This window comes from Pituophis catenifer, unplaced genomic scaffold (genome assembly GCF_029215685.1).
Source record: "Pituophis catenifer annectens isolate HBS135680 unplaced genomic scaffold, rPitCat1.0.hap2 SCAF_8, whole genome shotgun sequence".
NCBI lineage: Eukaryota > Metazoa > Chordata > Lepidosauria > Squamata > Colubridae > Pituophis > Pituophis catenifer.
In genome coordinates, this window is record NW_027256888.1 from 71961258 (window position 1) to 71989180 (window position 27923).

General features: G+C 41.9%; 2 protein-coding genes across 3 annotated transcripts in view; one reads left to right on the forward strand and one right to left on the reverse strand.

Moving 5' to 3' along the window:
- Positions 1-17637, forward strand: part of WDFY3 (WD repeat and FYVE domain containing 3) — a 203958-nt gene extending 186321 nt beyond the window's left edge. Inside the window, exons 59-66 of the mRNA XM_070948211.1 lie at positions 587-745; positions 2181-2360; positions 6022-6204; positions 7110-7206; positions 8346-8675; positions 10849-10960; positions 12581-12778; positions 16841-17637. Of these exons, the coding sequence (XP_070804312.1) occupies positions 587-745; positions 2181-2360; positions 6022-6204; positions 7110-7206; positions 8346-8675; positions 10849-10960; positions 12581-12778; positions 16841-16961 (1380 nt within the window). The 3' untranslated portion in view covers positions 16962-17637. The remainder of the gene's footprint in view (positions 1-586; positions 746-2180; positions 2361-6021; positions 6205-7109; positions 7207-8345; positions 8676-10848; positions 10961-12580; positions 12779-16840) is intronic.
- Positions 17638-22217: 4580 nt separating this feature from the next.
- CDS1 (CDP-diacylglycerol synthase 1) overlaps positions 22218-27923 on the reverse strand; it is a 32288-nt gene continuing 26582 nt past the window's right edge. For both annotated transcript variants that reach the window (XM_070948697.1, XM_070948698.1), the window contains exon 13: positions 22218-25512. In XM_070948697.1, the coding sequence (XP_070804798.1) occupies positions 25383-25512 (130 nt within the window). In that variant the 3' untranslated portion in view covers positions 22218-25382. The remainder of the gene's footprint in view (positions 25513-27923) is intronic.

Sequence of the window (27923 nt, forward strand, 5' to 3'; positions counted from 1 at the left end):
TGTCTACCAGTGATTTATTTTTACAAGCCGAGCTGAATTCCTTCGGCAGATAAAAATTCTGGCAGCTACTTTCCGAATGCCTGCCAAGTTTCTTATCAACTCTAGAAACAGGAGTCAGCGTATCTGTAGTCCGTTGCTGGGGCAACCAAGAGTTCAAAGAGTAGTCAGAAGTCATTCACAAAGTCCAAGCCTTAAGTCCGAAAAATATCCCATCTGAAGCTCACGATATGCAGTTTTTGTCCGTCACAGAGCCTGCAGAGCAACCCCACCCACTCAGCAATCTCTGGCCCTTCCCCACCTCTTCCTTTGCTGCGCACGCCTCTCCCTCCGACGCTGCCTGGGATCAATCCAAGATTGATCTTCATCACTCCCTATTAGTGGGTGCCCCGACATGCTTTCCTCCTGGCCTTCAGCTGGAACCTGAGGCGTTGCCAGAAAGGAGGGTCCTGGAGAGGGAGGCCTTGTCAGTTCCTCCCCATCACTTTCAGAGTCATCTTCCTCCGTGAGGACAAGCTCGGGAGCCGGAGTCACAACAGTTCTAAAAGTCAATGCCTGTACTATTAATCCTTTTATTTATTTATTTTAGGCAGTGATTGTTTATGAATGCTTATCAGAATGGGGACAAGTTCTCTGTGTCATCTGTCCAAACCCTAAACTGGTCATTTCTGGAGGTACCAGCACTGTTGTCTGCGTATGGGAGATGGGCACTTCCAAGGAAAAAGCCAAAATGCTGACCCTCAAGCAGGTAAGTTAAAAATTCTGCACAAAATCCTGAAAGTTCTTCCAGAAAACCTCTACAAAGTATTATTGCTGAATTATGCAATTAAATATTGTAGTATCAAAGCTATCGCCGTTTTGGAAAAAACACACCAGTTTCTCCATTTTTTCTAAATACAGAAAGTATTACTCCCAACTAGCATATTGTTCTTTTCTATAATTGCAGGAAAATTATCTGAAATCCATAAAAACCCAGTAAAAATCTAGCCTAATTGGACAACTTTGATGAATCAAAATCTTCACTGACTAGGTCTGAACTGAAAGGGAGGGTTTGGGCCTTTTTCCTGTCCGTTGTTGGCAGAGACAGATGGATGAAGTTTCTTCCTTTGCTGAAGGAAGCAAATGAGAGTCTTCTGAATTCTGGAAAACATTCCACTTGTATTGGTCTAAGATGTCTAGGGCAGTGGTGAAATGTAAACTTTCAGAGGTTGTAGAAAAAATGCTTTTAAAAGAAAAAAAAAAGCCTCTGATGATCGCACGGCTCAGCTGGGCATGGGAGGAGCAGGAATTTTTGCTATTGGTTCTCCGAACCACCCACCGCCATCGCTACCGGATCGGACGATCCGGTCCAAACTGGGAGCATTTCACCCCTGGTCTAGGGAGATATTCACTCATTCAGGTCATGGTTTCTCCAAAGGTGCTTTTTGGGGTTTGTTTGAAAACATGTCAGAACTGAAGAAGCTTCTTGGATGAGAAGCAAAACACTTTCAAACAAAAACTAAGAAAGTCCAGTTGTCTTTTGGAAAAATCATCTTTGGGACATCTGTCTAAGATAGACATCTCTGCTTCAAATGGTTGAAGTCTGAATTCAATACACTCGGGTCTGCCCCTTGCTTATCCTGACAAGTTACCCAGTAGATATCTTAGATTGCATCTCCTTTATGCCCCAGATGGTCACTAAAAATGATGGATCCAAAACTTCTGCTATGCCATAGGTTGTGTACTACTGAAGACTTGGAAGATGAAAATGTTGTATATGATATCGGTTACATTCTGTTTAGACAAGGTTCAACAACTTTGGGATTGTTTGCAATCACTGTTCTAGGCTCATTTTCCCCATATCAATAGCACTTAGACTTATATACTGCGCCATGCTGCTTTACAGCACTCTCTCAGCAGTTTAGAACATCAACATATCCGGATCCTCATTTTACCAACCTCAGAAGGATGGAAGGGTAAATCAACCTCAAGCCGGTCAGAATCGAACTGTTGGCGGTCTGCAGAATTCGCCCCCAGGGCTCTTAGTATAGTGTTTCTTCCTACAGCTTTAATTTATCTTCTGTACTCTTATTAATTATACATTTCCAAGTCTTGCTTTTCACGTGTCTGAAGAAATAACTGTTGTCAAGTTGCGTAGATTTGTCTTGATTTTGATTTTCCCTCTCTTTTTGCTTTGCATTTAGGCACTGCTTGGCCATACTGAGACGGTCACATGTTTAACTGCTTCACTGGCCTATCACATCATTGTGAGTGGGTCATGTGACCGCACCTGCATCATCTGGGATTTGAATAAACTCTCCTTTGTAACGCAGCTTCGGGGTCATAGGGCTCCGGTTTCAGCCCTCTGCATCAATGAACTGACGGTATGAGTGAACCCAGGCCTAATAAACTGAGCATGACGGTTTATAATGTGTTTTACAGGTAGTCCTTGATTTACAACCATTCATTTAGTGACCTGTTTAGGTTACAACACTGAAAAAAGTGACTTATGACCATTTTTCACACTTACAACCATTTGCAGCATCCCCGTGGTCAGGGGATCAAAATTCGGATGCTTGACCACTGGCTCATATTTATAATGAGTTGCAGTGTCCCTGGGGTGGTGGGATCCCCCTTTTACGACCTTCTGACAAGCAAAGTCAATGGAGAAGCCAGATTCACTGAACCAACAGTGTTACTAACTTCACAACTGCAGTGATTCACTTAACAAATGTGGGGAAAAAAAAGGTCGTAAAAAGAGACAAAACTCACTTCACGCCTTGCTTAGCCATAGAAGTTTTTGGGCTCAGCTGTGGTCGTAAGTTGAGGACTACCTGTATTCATTCTAATAGATTTCAAGCATTACGTTGCATGTCCGAGCAGCGTATCCTTCTTGGCAATGTTTTTAAAGTTGATGCATATTTCATCACCTGGGGAATCTTTGTCTTTTCTCATCAAGGGCGACTTTTCCTCGGAGGCCATCTCTGTCCAGGTTGCATATTGGCTCAGAGTGGGCCCAGAACAGTTCAAACTCCCCCCCCCCTTTTTTTGTTTTTTTTCTCCCTTCTTTCCTCTCGAGATCATCAACATGATCTGACTTAGGCTTCCCAAGAGCATGAAGCAGACTCCTTGTCCTGACAAAAACCCCTTTTTATTAAGTTACTCTGAATTCCTCTCATTCACATCCAGCAAAGTCTTTCAAAGGTGAATTTACAGTCACAGACCTTATCTGGCTTGGAGAGCTGCCAGGCTCTTCAAAACTTGGCAAGGAGTCACAAACCAATTAAGCGAACTAATTGTCTCCTGCAAACTCCACTTCTCTTTTATTCCCTCTGGGAGGGGCCATTCATCATCCATCTGTGGCCTTACTCCCAAGTCGACCCTTGTTCTTTAGCTGTTCCCTTCGTCTGGCAACTCTGTGCATGCACAGACTGGGAACAGTCTCCAGCTGTTCACCTGCCTCACTGATTTTTGACTCCAAAGGCAGCTGACACCTGTCATATGGCCCTAGCCCCATCTCTACCTCTGACACAGAGCCCTCACTAGAGCCTTCCCCAGACTCCAGGACTGGCCCATGTTCCTCCCCAACCTCCTCACTATCCGAATCTGCTGCCAGCTCCGCAGTGATGGTCTTTTAAAAGAAACTAAGGCGGAAGAATAAGGCAACTTAGCTGGCAGCCAAGAACTGACTCTCCTGCCAATTCAGGGGATAGATTTGCAAAGAGAAGGAGGCCCAGATTATTTCTTGAACTTGAGGCAGGAAGTTTAGTTTAGTTTTAGTTTTATTAAATTTGTATACCGCCCTACTCCCGAAGGACTCAGGGCGGTGAACAGGCACAAGATAAAATGCAGAAATACAAAAGTTAAAAACAATTTAAAACCAAATTAAATAATATTGGCCCACGACAATTAAAATCCCAATAAATTTAAAACAAATTAAAATTTCAATTTAAAATTTAAAAGAAAGGGGAGAAAAATTAGGCCAGGCCGGCTTGCTGGAATAAGAGGGTCTTAAGAGCACGGCGGAAGGTGTGCAAATCCGGGATCCTCCGTATCTCCGGGGGGAGCTCGTTCCAGATAGTGGGTGCCCCCACAGAGAAGGCCCTCCCCCTGGGGGCCGCCAGTCGACACTGCTTGGCTGACGGCACCCGGAGGAGACCCTCTCTATGAGAGCGTACTGGCCGGTGGGAGGCTATTTGTGGTAGTAGGCGGTCCCGTAAATAACCAGGTCCTAAGCCATGGAGCGCTTTAAAGGTGGTAACCAAAACCTTGAAGCGCACACAGAAGACCACCGGGAGCCAGTGCAGCTCGCGCAGGAGAGGTAGTAAAGTAAAACGTTGTTCTAATGAGATTGAGGTGCATCCTCAGTGCAAGCCCTTCAGAGCTACTATTTCTGAAGTTTTTCTTCTTGCTTTTCCGGACAGAGCACGTTCCTCTTTTGTCCTGTCACTGAGAAACTTTAGGGTGGAGAGAGTCAGAAAAAGCTGAGTGGTGGAACTGGGGCCAAAATGCTTGTGGGCCAGATAGGGGTTGAATACAGAGAGGCCGTTTCATTTCATTTCTGTATGAAATGAAAAACATCCTGAATTTTTCTAAGGACTTTCTGTACAGTACAGGTGGTCCTTGAATTACGACCACAATTGAGCAACGCATTTCTGACTCGGATTCTAACCCAAATTTCTAACAAGTTGTTAACTGAAACATTTGGTGAGCTTTCCCCCTTTTTATGACCTTTCTTGCTACAGTTGTTAAGTGAATCTGACTTCGCTGGTCAGAATATCGCAAAAGGTGATGATTTGACCCCGGAACTTTGCTAGCGTCACAAATGTGAACTGGTTGCCAAGCATCCAGGTTTTGACTGTGTGACCGTGGGGATGCTGCAGTGGTCATAAGTGTGAAAAACGGACGTTAGGTTACTTTTTGCAGTGCCGTTGTAGCTTTGAGTGGTCACTAAACAAGGGATGGCAAGTCACAGACTGCCTGAATGTGAAGTTACTGTCCCCAAAATGTAGAAACATTATATATATATATATATATTTAATTTGATTTATATGCTGCCCTTCTCCGGAGACTCAGGGCGGCTTACAATGCGTTAAGCAATAGCCTTCATACTTTTGTATATTTTTATACAAAGTCAGCTTATTGCCCCCATAAACTGGGTCCTCATTTAACCTACCTTAGAAAGGATGGAAGGCTGAGTCAACCGTGAGCCTGGTAAGATTCGAACCTGCAGTAATTGCAGGCAGCTGTGTTAATAACAGGGTGCTTTAAACCACTGTACTACCAAGGCTCTTGTGATAAATTAAACTTTTTTTTTAAAATCGTTCCACATCTGACAGTATTATTCCCCATTTTAGCACGTAATTATTATTTCTGTGGCTATGGAAGCTATTTCCCGTTGGCTTCCTGCCACAGAAATGATTGAAAACTTGTCATGGCATAGGTTCAGTGGTGGTATTCAGCCGGTTTGTACTGGTTTGGCTGAACCGGTAGCAGAGATCACGGGTGGGCCCGCCCACCTACCCCGGTGTATAAACGTCCTATTTAGCCACGTTTTCAAGGCAGGGCGCATGCGCGGAAGGCATGCGCGTGAAGCGAACTTGTGGTAAGAATATGTGAAACCCACCGCTGCATAGGTAGAGCCTGTTGTGATGTCATTCCCAAATGGGGATTGGAACAAAAAGGTGCGAAAACGATCTTGTTCAAGGGATGGGGATCAGTTTTGAGTGTCACTGCAGTGATGGGAACATGGCTTCAGTGCTAGGCCCTTCAAGGAGACTTCAACTGACCTGCACAATCTCTGTTGTTGTTGTTGTTTTTATTCCACTGCCTAATGAAGTTGCAAAAATTGCAACCAAAATGTTGCCTAAAACGTTTGTAGTTCCCAGGCTGATCGTGCCCTTGTCTTCAGAAGCAGTTTTATTTCCCATCAAGCGGAATGGCACCATTGAAAGTAGAAAGAAATCGTTGTGGGTTAAAGATTGTTTGCCTGTGAATGTGTGTGCGTGTGTGTGTGTGTCTTAAGATGTTGTCCTCTTCTTCTAGGGTGATATCGTGTCCTGTGCGGGGACATATATTCACGTCTGGAGCATTAACGGAAACCCCATTGTGAGTGTGAACACCTTCACCGGACGCAGCCAGCAGATTCTCTGTTGTTGCATGTCAGAAATGAATGAGTGGGATACTCAGAATGTTATTGTGACTGGGCATTCGGATGGAGTCGTCCGAGTAAGTACCCGTAGTAGTGAAGCAACCTATTTCCCCTCTCTTTTTTTATATCTTCCTCCTGTTTGAGCAATTTATCTTACATGTATATCTTTTTTTCCCACTTTTTAATTATTTTTATTTAAACAATTTTCACCCTTGCTCCCACCCTTTGGTGGAGCCCTCTTCTTTGAACCAAGGCTGCCACATATATATCTTAAGGCCATTGGTGGTTATATAGATATTCCTGGAAGAAACAGAAAAATAAACATAATTCTTAATTTTGAGCTACTGTTTTAAAGTTGTATCATGAAGTAACTTTCTAGGACTTCCCGTTGCATTGTAGCAATTTCTGTAGATTTCCTTTATATTATAATGACTCTGTTCATTACTATTATTCTGAACCCTTTTTGATTGGATGTATTAATAAGAATGGAGTTGATTTTAATTTAAGTGTTCAAAACATTCACCCTTATGTGTTTTAATGAGCCATGATTTGTTCTAGGACAGGGGTTGGCAACCTTAAACACTCAAAGAGCCACAAAGGTCCTAACCGGAAGCCCCCGTTCAATTCTAGAGCCGACCGGAAGTCCAGTTCCCCCATCATAGTCTCCTCCTATCGCGGCGTCCTTTTTCCTCTGCTGACCGGAAGTCCAGTTCCCCCACCATAGAGTCTCCTCCTAGCACGGCATCCTTTTTTCTCTACCTGTCCTAACCGAAAGCCCTATCAATTGTGGAGCCGACCAGCAACAGGGAGCCGCAGCAGAGGGATGAAAGAGCCACATGCGGCTCCAGAGCTGCAGGTTGCTGACCCCTGCTCTAGGAGACAATGTGCTTTAGGGGGAAAGAAAGTTAAGCCAATGTAAAAATAATACTGTACATGTTAAAGGGTGTTACCTCAGTTCCACATTGTGTATTTGTCATTCTAGTTTTGGCGGATGGAGTTTCTACAGGTCCCGGAAACTCCAGCTCCTGAACCTGTGGAGATGCTTGAAATGCAGGAAGACTGTCCAGAACCACAAATAGGTGCTTTATTTTACATTCTAAATTATCTTTCTTTTTTTCAACTGTTCTTCAAATTCAGCTGGTCCTCGACTTACAACGTTTGATCAACGACGATCTGGAATTACAAGAGTATTGAACCAAAAGGGGCATAAGAACCCCTTCCAAATTCCAACTGTTGCAGTGTCCCCTGAGGTCATATGACAAAAAAGCAGCAGTACACCCACTCTTACGCCCGCAAGACCGCCCCACTATGGGTCATTTAATGGCTGCAACTGGGGAAACTTGGATTGTAGTCATTGATGAGGTGGTCACATAGGTACCTAGCTTAACAACTGCAATGACTTATAGCCCCAATTGTGGTCTCCGTTGTGATGGTAAGTTGAGGACTACCTGTGTAATGATTTATGATCAGATAGTCGTTTAAGAAAATTTGATATGTGGGTTTAGAAGAAGAGAAACTTTTAGGACAACGGTTGAATGGACGATTCAGGTGCTTGAAAGCTACCTCTGATGCACGAAGAGGTTGTTGTCCACTTGATAGTGCTCTTAGGTGCTGCCAATCAATCAGAGAGAAATTGAATACAAGTAAAAAAAAATTTCTTCCTTCATGAATCAGACTAAGAGAAATGTCACAGTCACATTCCTGCTATCTTAACATGCTAATACAGTCCAAAATAGACTTTAAAAAATAAAATGCAAAATAAATTGTATGAAAGAAATTGAATTTTCATTTTAGTTTATAAAGCAGTGATTGTGGGGCTGAAGAAGAAAATTCTGCATGACTAGTGTTGTTATTAAAAGGGAGTCCCTGCAGATTTTACTCCGCTAGTTGTTGCTGACCATAGGGGGCGGTGTTCATCTCTGTTTCAAGGATCGTTGAGCCAGCGCTGTCCGAAGACATTTCCGCAGTCATGTAGCCAGCATGATATCATGGAGCGCTATTACTTTCCCATCACAGTGATACTATTTATCTACTCACATTTGCATGCTTTTGAACTGCTAGGTTGGCCGGAGCTGGAACAAGTAATGGGAGCTCACCCCGTTATGCAGCGCTTGGGTCTCGAACCTTCCAGGCAACAAGCTCAGCTTTTTAACCACTGAGCCATCATGCCTCCCTAGTGTTGTTATTAAAGTGTTTATTTTTGTCTTCCAAACAGAAGGGCAAGAAGGTCCCGACGAAGATAGCAGTGATTCTGAAGTAGAGGACCAAGCCCCTGCCCAGGACGCCAAGCTGCCCGAGAGCCAACCCCAGCAGGCCCCTGCCGGTCACAGACCTCGGTCATCCTCAACTCGAGCATCAGCTGCATGGACAGTAGAAACCAGCTCTGAAGACACCAGGCGTTGGTCTGACCATCTGAGCTTGGATGAGAAAGACGGCTTCATTTTTGTGAACTATTCTGATGGACAAACCAAGGGATACTCGCATGCGCCAACAAACCATTCGAATGCCAACCAAGGGGAATTGCGGCATTACAGCAAGCTCAAACCAGGTATCAAGACACCTTTGTAAAATGGCAGAATTAGATGTGGTGTGGATGCCAGTTTCCTTGATTTTAGCACGTGTATGGTGGAGACTTCCATCTTGTCTAGCAGCACCATGCCCTAATGATAGGGGGCATGGGAAAGAGTTACAGTGGAGACTGGTGGTTTGTCTTGATGAGGTAGTTGCAGGTTTCCATTTTTGCACGCTTGAGTAATGTCACAGCCTTTCTGTTAGGAGAACGACGGATTTCCAAATGCACTGAAACGTCTGTGTTGAGCCAGGGTAGCTGTCAGAGAAAACATAAGATCTCCTGCAAGCTAAGAGGGGATTATCAATCTCACAAATGCGTTTTCTATAGGCATTTAGACGATGACATTAGATCCAGAAGTTGAATCCTGGCAACTGGAGTTCTTTTTGCTTTGAAAAGTTTTGCTGCTTATCCAATAGAGCCTGGATAGCTCTGCAGACAAAGGCACTGTAATTTAACACCAGCTGTCTGCAATTAAAGTAAGTTCGAATCTCACCAGGCTCAAGGTTGACTCAGCCTTCCATCCTTTCTAAGGTAGGTAAATTGAGGACCCAGTTTGTGGGGGCAATAAGATGACTTTGTATAAAAAATATACAAAAAGTATGAAGGCTATTGCTTAACGCACTGTAAGCCGCCCTGAGTCTCCGGAGAAGGGCGGCATATAAATCAATTTTTTTTTTAAAAAAAAGTACCTATTTCAGTCCTGTAGAAAGTTAGCACCCACCCATCTCCTAGAACTGTCATGGTGAACCTATGGCACCTGTGGCACGCGGAGCCATATCTGTGGGCACGTGGGCGTTGCCCTAGCTCAGCTCCAGTGCGCATGTGTGCGCTGGCCAGCTGATTTTTGGGCCTTCTGGGCCCACCGGAAGTCAGGAAATGGGCTGTTTCCAGCCTCCAGAAGGCCTCCAGATGAGTGAGGAAGGCCATTTTCACCCTCCCCAGGCTCCCAGAAAGCATCTGGAGCCTGGGGAGGGCGAAAAATGGGCCTTCTGGTCCCACCAGAAGTCAGGAAATGGGCTGTTTCCGGCCTCCGGAAGGCCTCGGGGGGGGGGAGGCTGTTTTTGTCCTCCCCAGGCTCCAATAAAGCCTCTGGAGCCTGGGGAGGGCAAAAAAAACGGGCCTACTGGGCCCACCGTGCCATCGCGTACCAAAAGCGGGGGGAGCCGCATTGAATTATGGGCGTGGGCATGCGCACATGTGACACCCCCTCTCCCGTGCAAAAAGGTTAGTCATCACTGTCCTAGAAGAATGAAATATTCTAGGAAATATTAAAAAGGCAGAATATTATATTTCCCTGGATGAGAAATAGAGAAACATGTTTTTAAAGACAAAAAGCAACTCCCTGCATCCAGCAGATATTTGGTGCACATTAAGACTGGGCCAGCCTATCTACAAGACCATTAGACCTTCAACTCCAGGGTGATAGGATTAAAACATGACCCTCAGGACATAATAGGATTAGCCCTTTACCCATCTAGCAGTAGGGCTCACTGCATTGCGAAATCACCTGGGGGCATTACATCAGCCCAAGGTTCAATCAAACCTGATTCAGACAAACATGACTCCACATGGGAGTCTGACTACAGCCAATAGAACACATTTCTTGCACAGGAACAGGAAGCTCAAGGGCAAGACCCAAGAGAGGGTATAAATACCTCTCTCTCTCAACTCCATGTGGTCAGCTGCCCAGGTCTTCAAACCCATGTGGTCCTGTCCATCAATAAACCATCTTTCCAATCAGCTTCCATGTTTCCAGTGTCTTTCTCCCCACTTGGAACTGAACCAGATGGATATTTCTTCCAACAGTCCAAAGCAGCAAAACGTTTCAAACCGAAAAGAAAAGAAGTTCAGTTGCCACGAATCAACTTCCAGATAACTCTGGATGACTGAGAATCTTCATCAACATTGGGGTAAAGAGTTTCTGTTCTTGTGCCCACCCGTATTAGGGAGTGGTACCCTTTACTCCCCCTTAGCCCTGTGGTATGTTCTGAAAAAAGGGACCGGCTACTTCCTTGGCCAACAGAGATGTACATATTTCCATGTTTCCAATCAAGTGCTAAATTTTCTTTCTGAAGAAGTCATGGATCAGAAGATTCTCCCTTGCCTACCTTCCATGTATGCTTACCTTATCACCTACATCTATTTTTAGGCTACAGATGGGAGAGGCAGCTAGTGTTCAGGAGCAAATTAACTATGCACACTGCCTTTGATCGCAAGGACAATGCACACCCTGCAGAAATTACAGCGCTAGCCATTTCCAAGTAAGTAGGTTGCCCTCTCCTTAATTCCTTGCGCATAATTCTTCTGAATAATGGCAGAAAACTTAGTGGTGCATTTAGGCTTCAGATCACCCGAAGCAAAATGTGGAGGGGGGGGGGAGAACCTGCTCGCTATCATCTGTCTGAAAATGGCATTAAATTGATTCACAAAGAGGCTACTAGCTGAGATAGTTAAATTAAGCCATCTTAATTTCTGAGAACACAAGGGTGACCATCTCACTGTCAGGGTTCTGAAACAGGGTCATAATTGGAGCATAAATTATGTAGGGTCAGATCTGGTTTGCTATCAGGGTTCCGAAGGATGCCCTAATTAAATCATGAGTCTTGAGCCAAGCTTCAAAAGAAATCCAGGTACTTATTAGGAGCTTCATGTTGGTACCTTCCCAAGTGAAGCCAGCTCTGACCCTACATAATTTACGCTCCAGTTATGACCCTGTTTCCTCCCTCCTCCCAGGGTGTGTCATCAATCACATTCGCCAACGGAGCAATTTTGAGGGTAGTAGAGGTCACTCCCCTCGGCTGCTGTAGATAACCCTGGGATACAGCCTTGAGGGTGATAAGTGTGGAATGTGCATCTGTTTTTGGCTGCTGGGCAGTTTTGCCAGTTTCCCATCCCTCCCTGGCCTATGGCAACTCGAGAGCAGACCAGGGATGCTTTGTGAGTTGGCATTCACTGGGTCCTACTTGCATGCTGACAATATTTGGTAGGCCGATGTAAGAGGCATCAAAAGGAAGCAAGGCCTCAAAAATATTTTGCAAAACAAAATGTTCGTAAAAAAGCAAAAATTCCATTTCACTGAAAAGTGTCCTTCAGGGGCTCTGAAAGAACTTTAAAATAAATAAAACATGCATATAGGTAGTCCTCATTTACAATCACAACTGGGACCAGAAGATCTGTTGGTAAGCAAGGCAGTTGTTAAGTAAGTCACACCCAATATTACTACTTTTTTCGCAGTTCTTAAGTTAATCACATGGTTGTTAAGCAAATCTGGTTCTTGCCTCCCCCCCTAGATTTTGCTTGTCATAAGCTGCCTGGGAAAGTGGTAAATGATGATCACATGACCCTGGGACCATTATAAAGAAATGCTGGTCGCCAAGTGCCTAAATTTTGATCTCATGACCAAACAAATGTTCATAAAATTGGACATATCTCACTTAACAACCATCCTGCTTAGTGACCGAAGTTCCAGTTCCAATTGCAGCCGTAAGTCAAGGACTGCCTATAATGGAGAGATGATAGAAGATAGACCTGGGTTTCTTTTGACCTGCTGGATTGCATTCTCCTCTTCAGCCACAAGTTTTGACCGGAAGCTAATCAGAGGTGGTATTCAGCAGGTTCTGGAGAACCGGTAGCGGAAATTTTGAGTAGTTCGGAGAACCGGTAAATACCACCTCTGACTGGCTCCGCCCCCAACTATTCTCTGCCTCTCGAGTCCCAGCTGATTGGGAGGGAATGGAGATTTTGCAGTATCCTTCCCCTGCCACGCCCACCAAGCCACACCCACCAAGCCATGCCACGCCCACCAAGCCAAGGCCACAGAACCGGTAGTAAAAAAAATTTGAATCCCACCACTGCAGCTAATGCCTATTTGTTTCTTCCAGGGATCACAGCAGGATTCTCGTAGGGGACAGCCGAGGCCGAGTGTTCAGCTGGTCTGTGAGTGACCAACCGGGCCGCTCGGCAGCTGACCACTGGGTGAAAGACGAGGGAGGAGACAGTTGCTCCAGCTGTTCCGTCCGGTTCTCTCTTACTGAAAGACGTCACCATTGTAGGAACTGCGGACAACTCTTCTGTCAGAAGTAAGAAACTGCCACTTTTGAGGGCTCCGCTTCTCTGTAACCAAACGATTCTTGGGCGAGCCTCGTCTCCAAAAAACCTTTGTAGTAAATTAGCTTCATTGGGTCTAGGAACAAATTAGGCAAGTGTGCTTCCCACTTAAAAGGATTTACTTCAGTTATCAATAAAGGAGAATATTTGTAGCTCAGGGTTGATGTGAGGGGACCTTGGTGCTTTCTGAGTTTGCTTGTTGCAAGACGTTTCATTACCCAAACTAGGAACATCATCAGTGCTAGAGGGGAGTTTGGAATGGGAGAACAAGAAGAAGAAGACAATGACTGTTGTGGGGTCCTTGGTGCTCTCTAAACTTGTTTGTTTTCTTTCATTATCCAAACTAGGTAACATCATCAATGCTAGCCCCAATATGTTAGCTAGTTTGGGTAATGAAATGTCTTCAAGAAATCAACCAAGCTTGGAGAGCACCGAGGAGCCCTCGTTTCAATCCTGAGCTACAAATATTCTCCTTACTTCACTTATCCTACAGAAGCTGGCATAAATTGCTTGCCAGCTGAGTATTTCTTTATATTTATATAATCACATTTCTGGATCACCCATCTCCCTCCAAGAGGAGCTCTGGCCAGTGTACAGTACAGTATCAAACTATAAAACAGTATACGAGAATTAAAGTTTAAATTTTAAAAGATTGTAAGATTACAAGAAATTTCACAGAGCCTCGGTGGTGCAGCGGACTAAGTGCTGTTAAGTGCTAGCGCTTAGCTGCCAGCTGCCTGCAATTAGTGCGAGTTCAAATCTCACCAGGCTCAAGGTTGACTCAGCCTTCCATCCTTTCGAGGTAGGTAAATTGAGGACCCGGATTGTGGGGGCAATAAGCCAGCTTTGTATAGAACAACACTGCTTAGGAGGTGGGGGGGGGGCAAAAGCCCTAATAAGCAGGTATATACATAAAAGTATGCAGGCTATTGCTATAATGCATTGTAAGCCGCCCTGAGTCTACGGAGAAGGGCGGCATATAAATTGGACTAATAAATAAATAATAAATAAATTTCAAAGGGGCAAAATCATGTTGGAGGAGGCAATTTAACCTTGGTAAAAATTGGTTGAGGGGGTTCTTATAGTACCAAACAGTCCTGTGACTGCCTACTCCCCCACACAAGGCTGCAGGGCCATGTATTGGCCAGGAGAGTGGGGGAAGGATATTCGCTAGGGTGGGGGCAGCAAATATTCTTCCCAGTTGACAGCCTTCTAGAACAGGAGCCTCCAACCTTGGCAACTTTAAGATTTGTGGACTTCAACTCCCAAAATTCCCCAGCCAGCCCTGCAGAGTGGAGGATTCTGGGAATTTAATTCCACACGTCTTAAAATTACGAAGTTTGGGGAACTCTGTCCTAAAACGTAAATGGGACCACCTGATGGCTCCCACTTCACTGACCCTAATCCTGTTACTGCCACCAGTCTTATCATCCTTCATTCCTCTGGACCTCATCCTACCCCCTTACAACTGGGGGAGTCCCAAATCTTCTCAGCCTCGTGCACCTCCGGCCTCCATTCCTCCACACCAACTACAGCATCACCAAGAACCTGCCCTATTGCCTCTCGCTTTCATCTTGCCACCTCCCGCCCTTCCTCCCTACAAACAACGTAATAAAATGCGTGTGGATATTTCATTAACTTTTCAAGCTGGTGTCCTTCACTTAAAAAAAAAAATCTTTTATATATGGCTCCTTTTTTTTTTTTTTTTTTTTGAAAGAAGCCTCCATCATAGGAGGCTTCTTTCCAAAAAAGAAAGAAAGAAAGAAAGAAAGAAAGAAAGAAAGAAAGAAAGAAAGAAAGAAAGAAAGAAAGAAAGAAAGAAAGAAAGAAAGAAAGAAAGAAAGAAAGAAAGAAAGAAAGGGGGGAGGAAAGGAGCCTGCGACTGTTGTGGCCCACCAGCGGCCTGTGCGGATCGTGGCTGATCCCGATGAGGAGGCTGGTGTGGTGTCGCGCCAGCAGCCTACGCAGCCGGCGCTCGCATCGGACAACAAGGAGACTGAAGAGGATGTGGTGCCAGAGGCAGAGATTCAGCCAGGGCCTTCAGAACCTCCAGAGGCTCCTTCAAGTGGAGAGAGCGAAGTGGAGGAGCCTCTCCTCAATGCTCGAGCACGCAGGGCTGCCAAACGGGAGGAGTGGCTACTCAGGAGGAGGAGGTCTCCTCGAGAGTAAGGCTTGAGGATAATTGGCCGCTCCCTTAGCCTATTTAAGTCACATGTCGTTAGTAAGTTTCTTGCTGGAAACAACTTGTAATTATCATCAGAGCATTTTTGGAAAAGTCTTATCTTATTTTCTGGGCTGGTTGCCAACCTTTGCCGGACTTTGGTTTATTCTTGCTACTTAATAAAGGACCATTGGTGTGTGTCAATATCCTCGGAAATCCGGAGCTGGGGCAGAACAGTGACATATTTTCCAAAGCACCTGAAGGCAGGACAAGAAACAATGGGTGGAAACTAATCAAGGAGTGAAGCAACCTAGAACTAAGGAGAAATTCCCCGACAGTTAAAACAATCAACCAGAGGAACGAGTTGCCTCCAGAGTTTGTGAATACTCCAACACTGGATGTTTTTAAGAAGATATTGGATAACCATTTGTCTGAAATGGTATAGAGTCTCCATCTCGAGCAGAAGGTTGGACTAGAAGACCTCCAAGGTCTATTGTTCTATAGCAGGGCTGTTAAACTCGCAGCCCGTGGGCCAGATGCATCATGCACTGGCCACACCCACGCCCAGTTTAGCAAAGGGGGAAAAAGTCGCAACACGTATCGTGACACCGCCGTGACGCTGCAAGTTTGACACCCCTGTTCTATAGCATTCAAAATTCCTTCCATCTCCACCTCCCCACCCCTAGAAACAAGTTTTTTTTTTTTAATCTTTACTTTTAAAAAATATATTTTATTTTGATTCGAACATCATCTTCCATTAAACAGCGTGTCATCTGGGTACAAATATTTTGTGCAAATATTTTATACAATAACAATTACGATTTACGGCCATATTTATTATTTTATCTATTCTTAACTTAATACTAATATATACCATACCTAATACTATAACAATCCTCTTCTTAACTTATTTAACTTTGTTAAAACATTTTCTCTATTTCACTCATTTGTTTTTTTCCACTTTTCGTATTTACTCCCTAACCATTGATAAAATAATTCCCATATGTTGTAATAATCGGATTGTTCCTTTTCTTTAATTGCAAGTGTTAACCTATTCATTTCTGCATATTCTAATATTTTCCTAATCACATCCTCAGCCGTAGGAATCTCTTCACTTTTCCAATTTTGTGCAAATACAATCCTAGCTGCAGTTATGTGAATTATCAAATATATATTTTCTTTACTGTAGGTTTCTGGTAAAATCCCCAACAAGAATAATTCAGGTTTCAGATCAATATGCTGTTGTATCATCTCCTCCAACCATGTACATATTTCCCTAGAAAAAAAGTTTTGTAGCACAACTGACCTGCTTTAGAATAGAATAGAATAGAATAGAATAGAATAGAATAGAATAGAATAGAATAGAATAGAATAGAATAGAATAGAATAGAATTTTTATTGGCCAAGTGTGATTAGACACACAAGGAATTTGACTTGGTGCATATGCTCTCAGTGTACATAAAAGAAAAGATACGTTCGTCAAGAATCATAAGGTACAACCCTTAATGATAGTCATAGGGAACAAATAAGCAATCAAATCATATTAGGAAACAGTCAATATAAATCTTAAGGATACCAGCAACAAGGTTACAGTCATAAGTGGGAGGAGATGGGTGATAGGAACAATGAGAAGATTAATAGTAGTGCAGATTTAGTAAATAGTTTGACAGTGTTGAGGGAATTATTTGTTTAGGAGAGTGATGGCGTTCGGGAAAAAACTGTTCTTGTGTCTAATTGTTCTGGTGTGCAGTGCTCTTTAGCGTCATTTTGAGGGTAGAGTTTTACAGGGACAAGAGTTTTGCGTTGAACAGGAATCTGATGCTGAAGAAGGAATGGGAAGAAATCAGTCTTAACCCCACATTTCTTTCTCCAGGTGCAGCCGTTTTCAGTCCGAAATCAAGCGGTTGAAAATCTCTTCCCCGGTTCGGGTTTGCCAGAACTGTTATTACAATTTGCAGCACGAGCGAGGGCCGGAAGAGGGATCTTGGAATTAACACCGTCAAGATAAAACAACAGCAAACCCAGACTACAATATTGCAGGGCCAGCCAACCGGATTAATTCCAGGAATGAGCAGCACATTCAAAGAGATTGCAGCATTTGCCATTCCCGTGTCATCAACTTCCTACGCAAGGACTGCAAGCAAGAGGGATCATTCATTATTTTGTGGGTACCTTTGCAGAAATGGAGCCAGAAAAAAACATCCGCTAGAATCTGGCGGGAAGCATGTAATAATTGCCACCACTGCTGTCACCTTAAGCTTCTTCTGTCTTCTCCGCGAAGAAGAGACCTCATTAACCATCTCTCGTTCCATCTTGGTTTTGTAGTTAGTCCCCTTCATTTGGGTTGCCAGAAGCAGAAGGCTTTTTAGAAAAAAAAAAAAATAGTTGTAAATTCGCCTTCTTCGCAAGCAAACTGTGGATATTGTAAATAGAGAAAAAAATGGCCTTTTTATCAAAAAATACGAACTGAACTGCCTGTTACATGGGACTTCAGACCACTATACTTTACATCTCTTCTTTAGCTCATCTATTTAAACATGATTTTTTTTAAAAAAAACAAAAACCAAACAATGAAAAGAAAAAGCATCCAGAGGCATTATCTGTTTTTTTTTCCCCCTTTACTATTCCAACTGCATGATTCTTTCAGTTATTCTCATGATCTTAATTTAAGCCAAGCTATTTTGAAGATGGGGGGGGGGGAGGGGGTGGGGAAACCATCCTTTTATTTTGGGGCATAGGACTTCAAACATTTTATTCTAAACTGTAAGATAACCAAAAAGGGCCTCTTTCTGTTGCTTTTTTTAATACATCTATTTAGAATCCGTCTTCATATTTAAATAAGGTCTGTTTTTATACACCGTGGGCCTTGCTGCTTGCTCATTCTTTACCATTGTAAGTAATCCGCTAATCCAGATAGGTCTAAGGCAAGTCTTACTTAAAACACTAGTAAATGGCTTGCATGAAAATCAGATTTAATACTTTTTGTTTTCGGAGGGTTTTTTTTCCCAAGGAAACTAATGGACCATTGTTTTTCTCGTAGGTGTTTTTGTTCTTGTTAATTTGTTTTGCAAAATGGACTTGGAAACTTTGTCCTTACATCTGGGAAATGCTTAGAAGGGGGTCCCAGTGAATTTCAAAATTAAATTCAGACTTGCTCCTTTACTTAGGAGTTGAACCTGATGTTGCACCCTAGTGTCATCATTCATTGGTTCACTTGGAGGACGTAAATTCAAGTATTTTATATATTAGCATTTATGGTACAATGAAAAATATACAGATCAGATCCAATCAAACATCTCAGTAAAATGAGGCTTTGAAATGTAGTTCTGTTTTCTTTTTTCCCCCAATGTACTGGTTTTATCCTTCCTTCCTTCTTTCCTTCCTTCCTTCCTTCCTTCCTTCCTTCCTTCCTTCCTTCCTTCCTTCCTTTTTGTCTTTCTTTTGTTAATAGGTGATGAGATTGTTGCTACTGCCTTTTAACTATGGTAAGACAACAGTTTTTTAAAAAAGTAACTCGGAAACAACATGGCACATCATGAAATGGAATGTATAAACATTGTGATTTGTTAACCCTTTGCTTGGGAGGAAAATGAATTTTAAATAGTTTGAATAGTTTGCACAGAGCAATTTTCTCTGCCTAAACATCCCTGGTTAGAAATAAGTGCAGTGATTAGGTTAAGTATGTATGTTGAGGATCTTTTTAATTGTCACGATGGACTGCACGACTTAATTGTGGTTGTACTAAATGTATTTCAGGGCCCCCCCGAAAGAACCCCTTTCACACATGAGCACACACGGGTTTATGAAAATTGGTTTTTCCCACTGGCTGTTTTTGTTACAACCAGCATTGATCTAATGGCTATTCTGCCTTGCTCAGTGCTGCCAAGTTTGATATCTGCAAAGTTTCTCAATATATATATATTTTTAAGGTAGAATTTCCAACTATTGAGGGTATGCTGGAATAACACAGACTCCGTAATCATAGGCACAAGTGCTGCTTATGTGGTCCTTCAACTCAGCCTAACAACAGAAATTTCTAACGTACGAATATAATGTCCGTTAAAAAAGAAAAAAAAAGCATGTTGAAATTCTCTCAATCTCCTTCACTCCCACTGAAAATTCTCCCCCCCCCCCAAAATCCCCAAATAGGGAATAACTAAACTTAACTTGGAAATTCTTAATCTGGAAGGTTGTCTTTTTTCAGCGTGAGAATTATTTTTTTCAACTCTCAATTAATTCCTCCAAGTAAAATTCTAAGCACTGGTTGGCACTAACATTCGTAGACACTAATGCTGGCTCATTAGAAGATACGTAGCGGTTTACTGTTTTTTGTTTTGTTTTTTTAATTCTCCTAATTTTGAGTACGTAGACCTATTGTACCGGTGTTATTCTACACTTTTTACATTTGGTGTTCTCCGAGGGAGGGTGACTTTTCTCCCATGTGGCGTTGTGGTTAAATGTGTATACTTGTATTTAAAAGTTCGGTGTGCTGAACAAATTCGCTACTTGACTGGGGATGAAATCTTCCAGATTTCTGCCCTTATTTATCTACTCCAAGGGGTAACTGCGAAGTTGCATCCTGTTTGACGAGAGGGGAAAACGTGGGGTTTATTCTGCACCAAGAAATGGCACAGCACCATCCGTTCCAACCTTGAAGCCCCTTCAAGTCCCACTGGAATACATGGATACTGAGCAATACAATTCTTTTTGGGTGTAGTGAAGTCTCGACGGCTCCTGTCAGCTGCTACCATAATTCGGAATACTTTTATTTCCCCCCCCCCTCCAATGGTCCCATAAATGTTTATCATAAACGTTCTAGCAGCCCAAGGTTTCTCAACTCGGCATCTTGAAGATGTGTGGACTTCAGTTCCCAGAATTCCACAGCTGGGAATTCCGAAAGTTGGAAGTCCACGCGCCTTGAAGATGCTGAAGATTGGATTGAGCAACCTCTGGGCTCGACCGACACCCAACGTTTTCCCACCAGTTGCAATTTGCTTTTTTTTTGTTTTTTTTGTTAAAACTGAACATTGGTTGAGCAGCAGCCAAACCGCCCCTTTGCACTGTCAAGCCGCTCGCCTCATCCCGCCTTGTTCTTTGACATGGTTCTCCCTGAAGGTGTCCATACATACACTCTTTGTTTGTAACATGTGACTGTAGCGTTCATGCTTAAGAAGAAGGTCAGAGTGGCAGCCCCACCCGTCATCTGCCAGTCCAAGAGCAAAAGACTTTTTAGAGACATTATTTTGCACTTTCTTATGTATAAAAATTAGTAGGAACTTTTCTTTTCTTTTTTTTTGCTTTGTTCCAGACTCCTTTGGTTTTGGTAAATGAACTGTGTATAAAAAAAAAATATTTATGCAGTTAAAACTGTTTTTAGAAAATATTTTTAATTTCAGCAAGTTTGGTTACTTGTTGCATGACTTAACACAACTGACTTTTTGTGTCAGTATAATGTATATTTTTTTGTCCTGTTATTAATTTGTAAGCCTTGGGGGTAAATGGCCATTTATTTGTACAGCAAACAGGAGTAAATTGAAGATAACTGGCTAGGACTGGAGGGGTGGATTTTTGTACTATATTGAAGAATCCAATATCTGTTTTTGGTGGTTATGTAAAAGGCCTGAAGAATTACTATCTAGTGTGCAATCTGTGATATCTGAATGTTTTATTGTATATTTGTCTCCAATGCAAAAAGGTAGAGTAACACAAATACAATACATGATTAAATGCAATAGTTCAGGTACCTTTTTTGTTTTTCATTTCAAATAAATACTATTTACCACCAAGTTTTTCTGTCCAGATCTCTTTGAAAAATTGTATAACCAGCTTTGGAAACATGGGTTTTTAAACTATTGGATAAGGAGTGTGCATCAAGAATCCTGTTTCCAGCCAAGTCAAACTCAATCCACCCCAAAAATCAAAGTAACTCAATTGTTTATCCAGTGCAAACGAAGAAGCTAATAGAAAGCACTGAACTGTTTTGATCCGAGTTATTGCAGCGATTAAAAATATAGGACTGTTTAATTTTGAATGCAAAGTGAGCTTTCCAGGCGCTTGCATTATCCAATAAAAAAAATCATGGTATTTAAGGTGCTAAAATTTACATATTGTGCTATAATATCATGAAAAGGAAGCATAAAACATGAACTACTGTATGTCTTTGAATTTACATGGAACTTTTTATCATACATAATATTCCTCTTAACCTGCATCTGTGCTTGATGCCTCTTCCAAATCTGCTGTATTTAAAAAAAAAAAAATTATAAGACATAGTTAAATGAAAACTTACGAAAAGGAATCACAGTAGGATTCCCATTAACTAGAAACTGGGACTATCCATTATCTAACACATACTCATCTATGCAGTAAACAAGTTGAAGCCTCCCAGCGTGGCTTAATTGCCGTCAGAAATAATAGATGTTTTGTGGGTAGAGGCATCTCTCTTAGAAGCCCTACAGCTTTGTAACCATGGGCAACCCAATTAAGAGGCTAGGAAATGATCCGTAACTTTTTCGCGGATCGTTTTCTGGCACTTTTCCTAAATTGCTTACCTCGCAAGCAAATTCACAAGGCTGTAAAAAAAAAATGACTTGGTTGGCTGGCTAAGTTAAGTTCTTGACACGCATTTCCACGTGTCGTCATGGTACAAGGAATCCGTTTTCATTCGCTTTGAAAGTCTTCAATTTCTGCAAAGAGCATTGTACTTTTTTTCTTTTAGGAAGTTTTGGATTGAGGCGTAAATGTGTTTTTTTCGTAAGTGTTCAGATGAAGGGAATTTTTTGTAAAAGAAAAAAAATTCCCTGCTATGCATTCCAATCAAGTTCTAGAATAAACAAGTGATGTTGCATTATGTCCCCTTTCTAGTAAGAGGTCTGTTAACTGAGAGGGGGGGAGGGACCCGCTGTAGAAAATCAGGCCTGCATGATAGCCTGGATTGGCAGAAGGTTGAATTGGATTGGTAGCTTGTGCTTCTGTATCTTTTAGGAGGGTGTTGCTTGAATTAGACCATTACTTCCAAATACAGTTTATTTGGGAACATGAGTAACCACAACAATTGCTAACCAAGTTTATATTGTGTGTTCCTGGCCATAAAATATCAAATCACTTTTTCACTGGCTTATTAGTAACCTAATAGAAGCATCAGTTAACTTCTTAAGGAACTCAACCAGAACTTCGGTATTAACTGTAATCTGTAAATACTTTTTACATACAAAGAAAACTCACAATGCTGTGTTGTTTTTTTTCCCAGCAGAGCTTTATTATCTCCAGCTCAGTTCTACAAAATAGTCAAAACACATCTCAATGTTCAAACATTTACAGTATGCACAATTTTGCTAAGCAAGTGGAGGTGTTTTACTGAAAAGTGCAAATTAAAAGGCAGATATAAGCGAAGAGTTTCCTTTGGATCACACTGTTTAGAATAGAAGTTGTTAAAAACATCTTAACTGCGTACAAGAGAAAGAAAAACCTAAAGCCGAGTTGTATTCTTAAAAAGACATCCAGTACACATTCTAACTCGGCCAATACAATTCGGACATTTACTTTTCTATATGATTTCACTAAACCTATAAAGCAGAACTCTTTGTGAACGGCTTATTGGCACTGCTTCTTATATATATGAGAGTACATATATAAACACCTTTTGGAATAGTTTTGCAGCAGTTTATTAGGTTATTTTTACACTGTCACCAAAAAGTGTTTTATTTAAAAGATATCCTAAACACATGACGATGCTGGAGAGCAACTAATATTATCAAGAAGGCTTTTTCAGTTGAAGGAATAGCAGCATTATATAGTGGTGACCCTTATTAGTGCAAACAAAGCTGACTGCTTTAATTCATTTGCATTGTTGCTTAAATACAAACAAATTTAAATTAAAAAAATATTTAAAAATTACACAAACATAACCCCCAAAATTACAATGTTATATTAAAACTGAACTTTACATATTTTTATGATTCACCATCAAGATGGAATAAGTAGCATGTTTTCTAAAGAAAACTTTTTAAGTCTTACTTTTTACAGACATACAATGACTAGCGTGTTCAGTGCAAATATTCCTACTAACCTTTAACCTGATGCCAGCATCTCTTGTTAGGTATGGTCTTTTTTGCCCTGTTTTGCCTCCTCAAACCGCCATGTCCGTTGGGCTCTATCCTACTTGTTGATAGTATCACTTTAGAAATCTAAGGTTTCGTCTACGCAGGAGTCCCATTTAAAATCCTTCTTCCACCCCACCTTGCTGAACATAATAGGACATGGAATGCCAAGCCACAGGATTCATTCTGTACAATCCCTGCCAAACAAGTATTTTATGCAAGGTGAAGAAATGGCACCTACCCAGGCAGGTTTCAGATACGAGTAGCTATGTTAGCCTCATCCCAAAGATGTTAAGTAGTCTCAGCAGATCTTGTGATTTACCTCTGGCACTGCCTGACCAAAAGAATAGCATGACTATAAGGGTGGCTCTTCTACCCCACTATCGTCTGAAGATGTCTGGTGCCTGATCTTACGACCCTCACAATTGAAAAGAAAAAGAGTGGATGTAAGTGGACTGAACAATGGACATATTCAGAGAACCCCAGTTCCATAGATTTCTCAATATGGCAAGTGTGTCTTTGGATGTTCAAGCAAAGATTCTGAACCCAGCCTCAGGGCCTCTTTGGGTTAGCCAAAACAATCACAGCTGCTGCAGGTACTAGGAGGGCCAAAGACAATGGCTGAAGGGAAAAACTTCAGTAGGTCCTGTATTATAACCAGCTTTTGGTAATAAAGGAGCAATACAGACAGGACAAACACTACTGCTGCTTTCCTATTACTAAAGAAATGTTGCAAGGAATCCCCAGTGTTTAAATATTGGCAATATTCCTCATTTGCAGCAGTTTCAATTGGTAACATTAGTCTGAATCTATTGGATTTCTGCCTTGTCCAGAGTAATCTTACTACTACTGAAAATCAAACATACAGGCTTCATTATTTTGGAAGTCAAAGACGGATAGGCGATTCCACAAAACCACTTTAAAAACGTAAGCAAAGCAGGACAAAAACAGGGGTTAAGCCGGTTGCCGGTTACCCTACAAAAATAAGAAGTTTTGAATGCTCACTGCAAAGAAAATTAACATTCAAATGAAATTTGTGGGGAACAATCCTCTAGAAGTTATCTTGCCCAATCCAATTAAATGAACAGAGCTTTTGTGTTGCTCCCTTCATTTGCATAGCAAAGGAAGTCTGCAAAGACTGCAGCTGTTTAATGCCTTAAATCCTATTTAGTCAGTCACATTCCTACCATGGTTTTTGGCTTTCCACTTACTGTTATTTGAATTTAAAAATAAGGTGTTGGGATTATGACATGATAAAAGAAACCATGCAGAAGATCTGAAGAAACAAACTCTTTAAAATGTGACCGTTTATGCAAGGCTCAAGAAAAGTCTGGATAAAATTGAGCACATCTCAGTGTTGCTCTTCAGACAGAGCAGGTAAGGCGAAGACTCCAATGTGATTGGCCAAGACTTTCCAGGTTAGGATGATGGATACACAAATCCTCCCATAAAGGCAGAAAACCACATTGAATCCAGCCTCTGTACTTCCTAAAATTGCCAAGAGAGCACTTCTATTGCACTTACCATAGAAGACACAAAACAATTAAACTTAACACATCTGAACATTTGGAGGCACGTTTCTTGGCGCCCGCTCAAAAGCTCTGAATGGAACTTGCTTGGGAAAATGCAGGCCACCCCTCATGTAACTAGATCCCTATGATTCTGTTAAGGGGCATCCAATCGTCACTTCCAGACCCACAGAGAAGATACCCTAAGAGCCTGTACCTTTCCACTCGACTCATCTCTCCCCAATACATACCTATTGGGGTTTTTTTTCCATTACAAACACAGTCAACCTGAGAAACTTAAAAAAAAGATACAAACTTGCCCATTTCCCTGTTTTGGTGGGGGAGATGGCAAAACAGCTTCTATTGCCATTTGGTTGTTACTTAAGTTATATTATCAAATAATTGAGATACCAACATTGTCCTACAGAATTCCGCTCACTGAACTGGTGTCATTAATATTAATATCATTGCACTAAATGAGGGGCTTTTTTTTTTATAAACTGCACACCCTAATTGTTTCTTTAACTTTTATTTACTAGGAGTATGTGCATCATTGCTCAGAACAGAACAGTTAAGACCAAAGCAAGAAGTCTCATTCCATTAATTCAGGAATATAAATTATTGCAAAAACATGCAGTTGTTAAAAAGAAACTTAAAATCTTGCATGGCATCCTGGGTGTTCACAGTATTCTCCATAAACAGTCATATCTTTGGACACAGGCTGGCTTGATTCCCACACACCTCTCTCCTCCGAAGCAGAATTGCATTCCCGGCTGAGCTTCACTTGGTAGTCCATCATTCAGTCCTCCTAGCCTCTCAGTGATGGTTGGAGGAATCCTTTCTCGATGAGGTGTGATTTCAAAGTTTTATAAATGTTTAATTGCTCCTCTGGCTGGAGTACCAACAGTTGTTTCAGCAATTTGCTGGGATTCGGGCCCCTGGTGATTACGTTTAAGAAGACAACATTTCAATCTGCAGTGCCACTTTTCTATTTGTTTGATTTGTATATCAATTATAAAAAAACAATATAGCAATAAAAAAAAAGACCCATAAGTAAAGATAGCAAAAGGGGCAGTGAAACATGCCCCTTCCTCAGAAGGCTCCATGCCCTTACTTGCCAAAGGCCTGGTGAAAAATCTGATCTTCAAAGCACTCCAAAATACCGGTTGGATCTTGGGAGCTTCATTTCAGAGGGCAGGTTCTGTAACACAGAAGCTATGCTTCTGGAGTCCCAATATAGGGCCCTTTTTAATGGAAGGGATCCCAAGCACAGCAACACTGTTGGATCAAAGCCACCAGGCAGATACTAGGAACCCTCAAGTAGCTGATCCTATGCCACGTAGGGCTTTATAGATAACAACCAGGACCTTGAACTGCACCCAGAAGCAACTGCCAACCTGCGGAGCCTGGTAAGCAGAGGTGGTAATGCCCTCTGAACACTGCCTATACTGGTACATTCTGAACCAATTGAACTCTCTGAGTATTCTTCAAGAACAGCCCCATTGTACAGTATATTGCAAAATCAAGTCGTGAGCCAGCCTGGGCTTTTTCATTCAATAATTTTTGTTTAATGTTTTTTTTTTTTTAGCAGTGTGCTCTGGAAGCAAAATAAGCACTAAAAATATTTTTGCAAGAGACAGAAGGAAAAAAAAACCCAAATTCCAACTGATCATCATTGCTAAAGAGGTGATTTCAGATGTGCTGCTGTCTCTTAGCACTTTGTAACCTATTGACACAAGGGGCAGCGGGGAAACAACCTGTTAACCCTAAATCCTGCGTTTCATCTGCAACTCTTAATTCTTCCTGCTCCTTGTTTATTTGATTATTAATCTCAGGGTTCCTTCCTTCCTTCCTTCCTGCCTGCCTTTGTTTTCTAGGCATGCACCCATGAGAGCTCTCCTCTTGACTATATTCCTGGTGGGACAGAACCAGCTAAGCACTAGGCTTTTCTGACGACCTCATGGACTTCCTGTAAATAAGTCTTTCTGTTTAGATTACAAAACCTGGCTTCTGTAATCCTTACTCAGGTCGGATCCTGTTCTCTCCAGGAACACAAAGTACTTCCTCTAACAATAGCAAGCTTACTTGCCCATTATAAAAAGCTGCCAGGGAAATTCGCTATTAGATAACTAGAGAATTTGCCGTCTAAACAATAAAGAGCTGACTTCTCTTGCATGACTGGCTGAGCACTAATATAGATTCCGCATGAGAGGATGTAAGCAGTACTGCCTGCTTTGCCATCGGAGCTCTGAATTTCTCAATTCGGCCCTAATTCATCTCCGCTTTGCTTCCCTGTTTCAAATGCCATCGGAATGATGATGTCAGGTGACAAGGGAGAGAACAAGTGAGACCCAGGACTTTTGCTAAATATTTTACATAATGTTCAAGTCAGATGAAAATCAGGGATTCTCATTATATACCATGGCAAATCCTTACTTATTTAGAGGTAATACAAAATTCTATGACATGAAGAAATTGCTTGCACTGCTACCCAGATCTATTCTTTCTATTTTTAGCCTGCTGCTGGACTCAAAAACGATACAACCCCTCGGTGCCTTTTTTAGATACCATTTCATAGGCAAACAAACACTACTGGGCCTTCTCTGTTTATAATTGCTGACACATTCAAGAACTCATAAAGGTTTGACAGAGCATCTTTTGCAAAAAGAATGCTGAGTTTTCCTTAGGAAAACTTGTGATTCTAGACAATTGTAAAACCTCTTCTTCTTCCTAGCGTATTCCTGCAGAAGCAGGGTCTGCTTTTCGGATCCTTGAATGCCACTTTGCACGGTCGGCTGCATCCCCAGGGCGCAGGCCAGCAGCTTGCATGTCTACAATTGCAAAACGTGGACTTTAAATTAAACAATCTCAATGCCGGCCATATTCCATTCCTCTAAGACTGATTTTTGTGATATATTTTTATTTCAGCTCAATAAATGTTTTAAGATATTATTATTTTTAAGGGCAGAGAGTGAGTAACTTTTGAGGATGAGAATAATTGACAGGGCCAATTATAAAGCTATACAGAGCTTTATAAATAGTAAGCAGTACTCAGAACATACTGGTAACGACGCAGCTCCTATAGTGGGACAATGGGACATTATCAGGTTGTCAGGAAGCAAACAGGCAGCTGATTCAGAGGGTGGAAACGGCTATGTTTGGTTTCTGGAAGATAAACCACTTCCATTTCCAAGCACATTGCCAGTTTTTCCTGGAAAACTTGACTGAAATTTACCAGCTTAATTTCAAGCTATTTTTCAGGTTTTCTAGTGTTGGGGTTATAGATGAGAATTAAGCAGTTTGCTTCCCAGAGGGCTCTCTCCAAAACCTGGCCATTTGATTGAGGTTC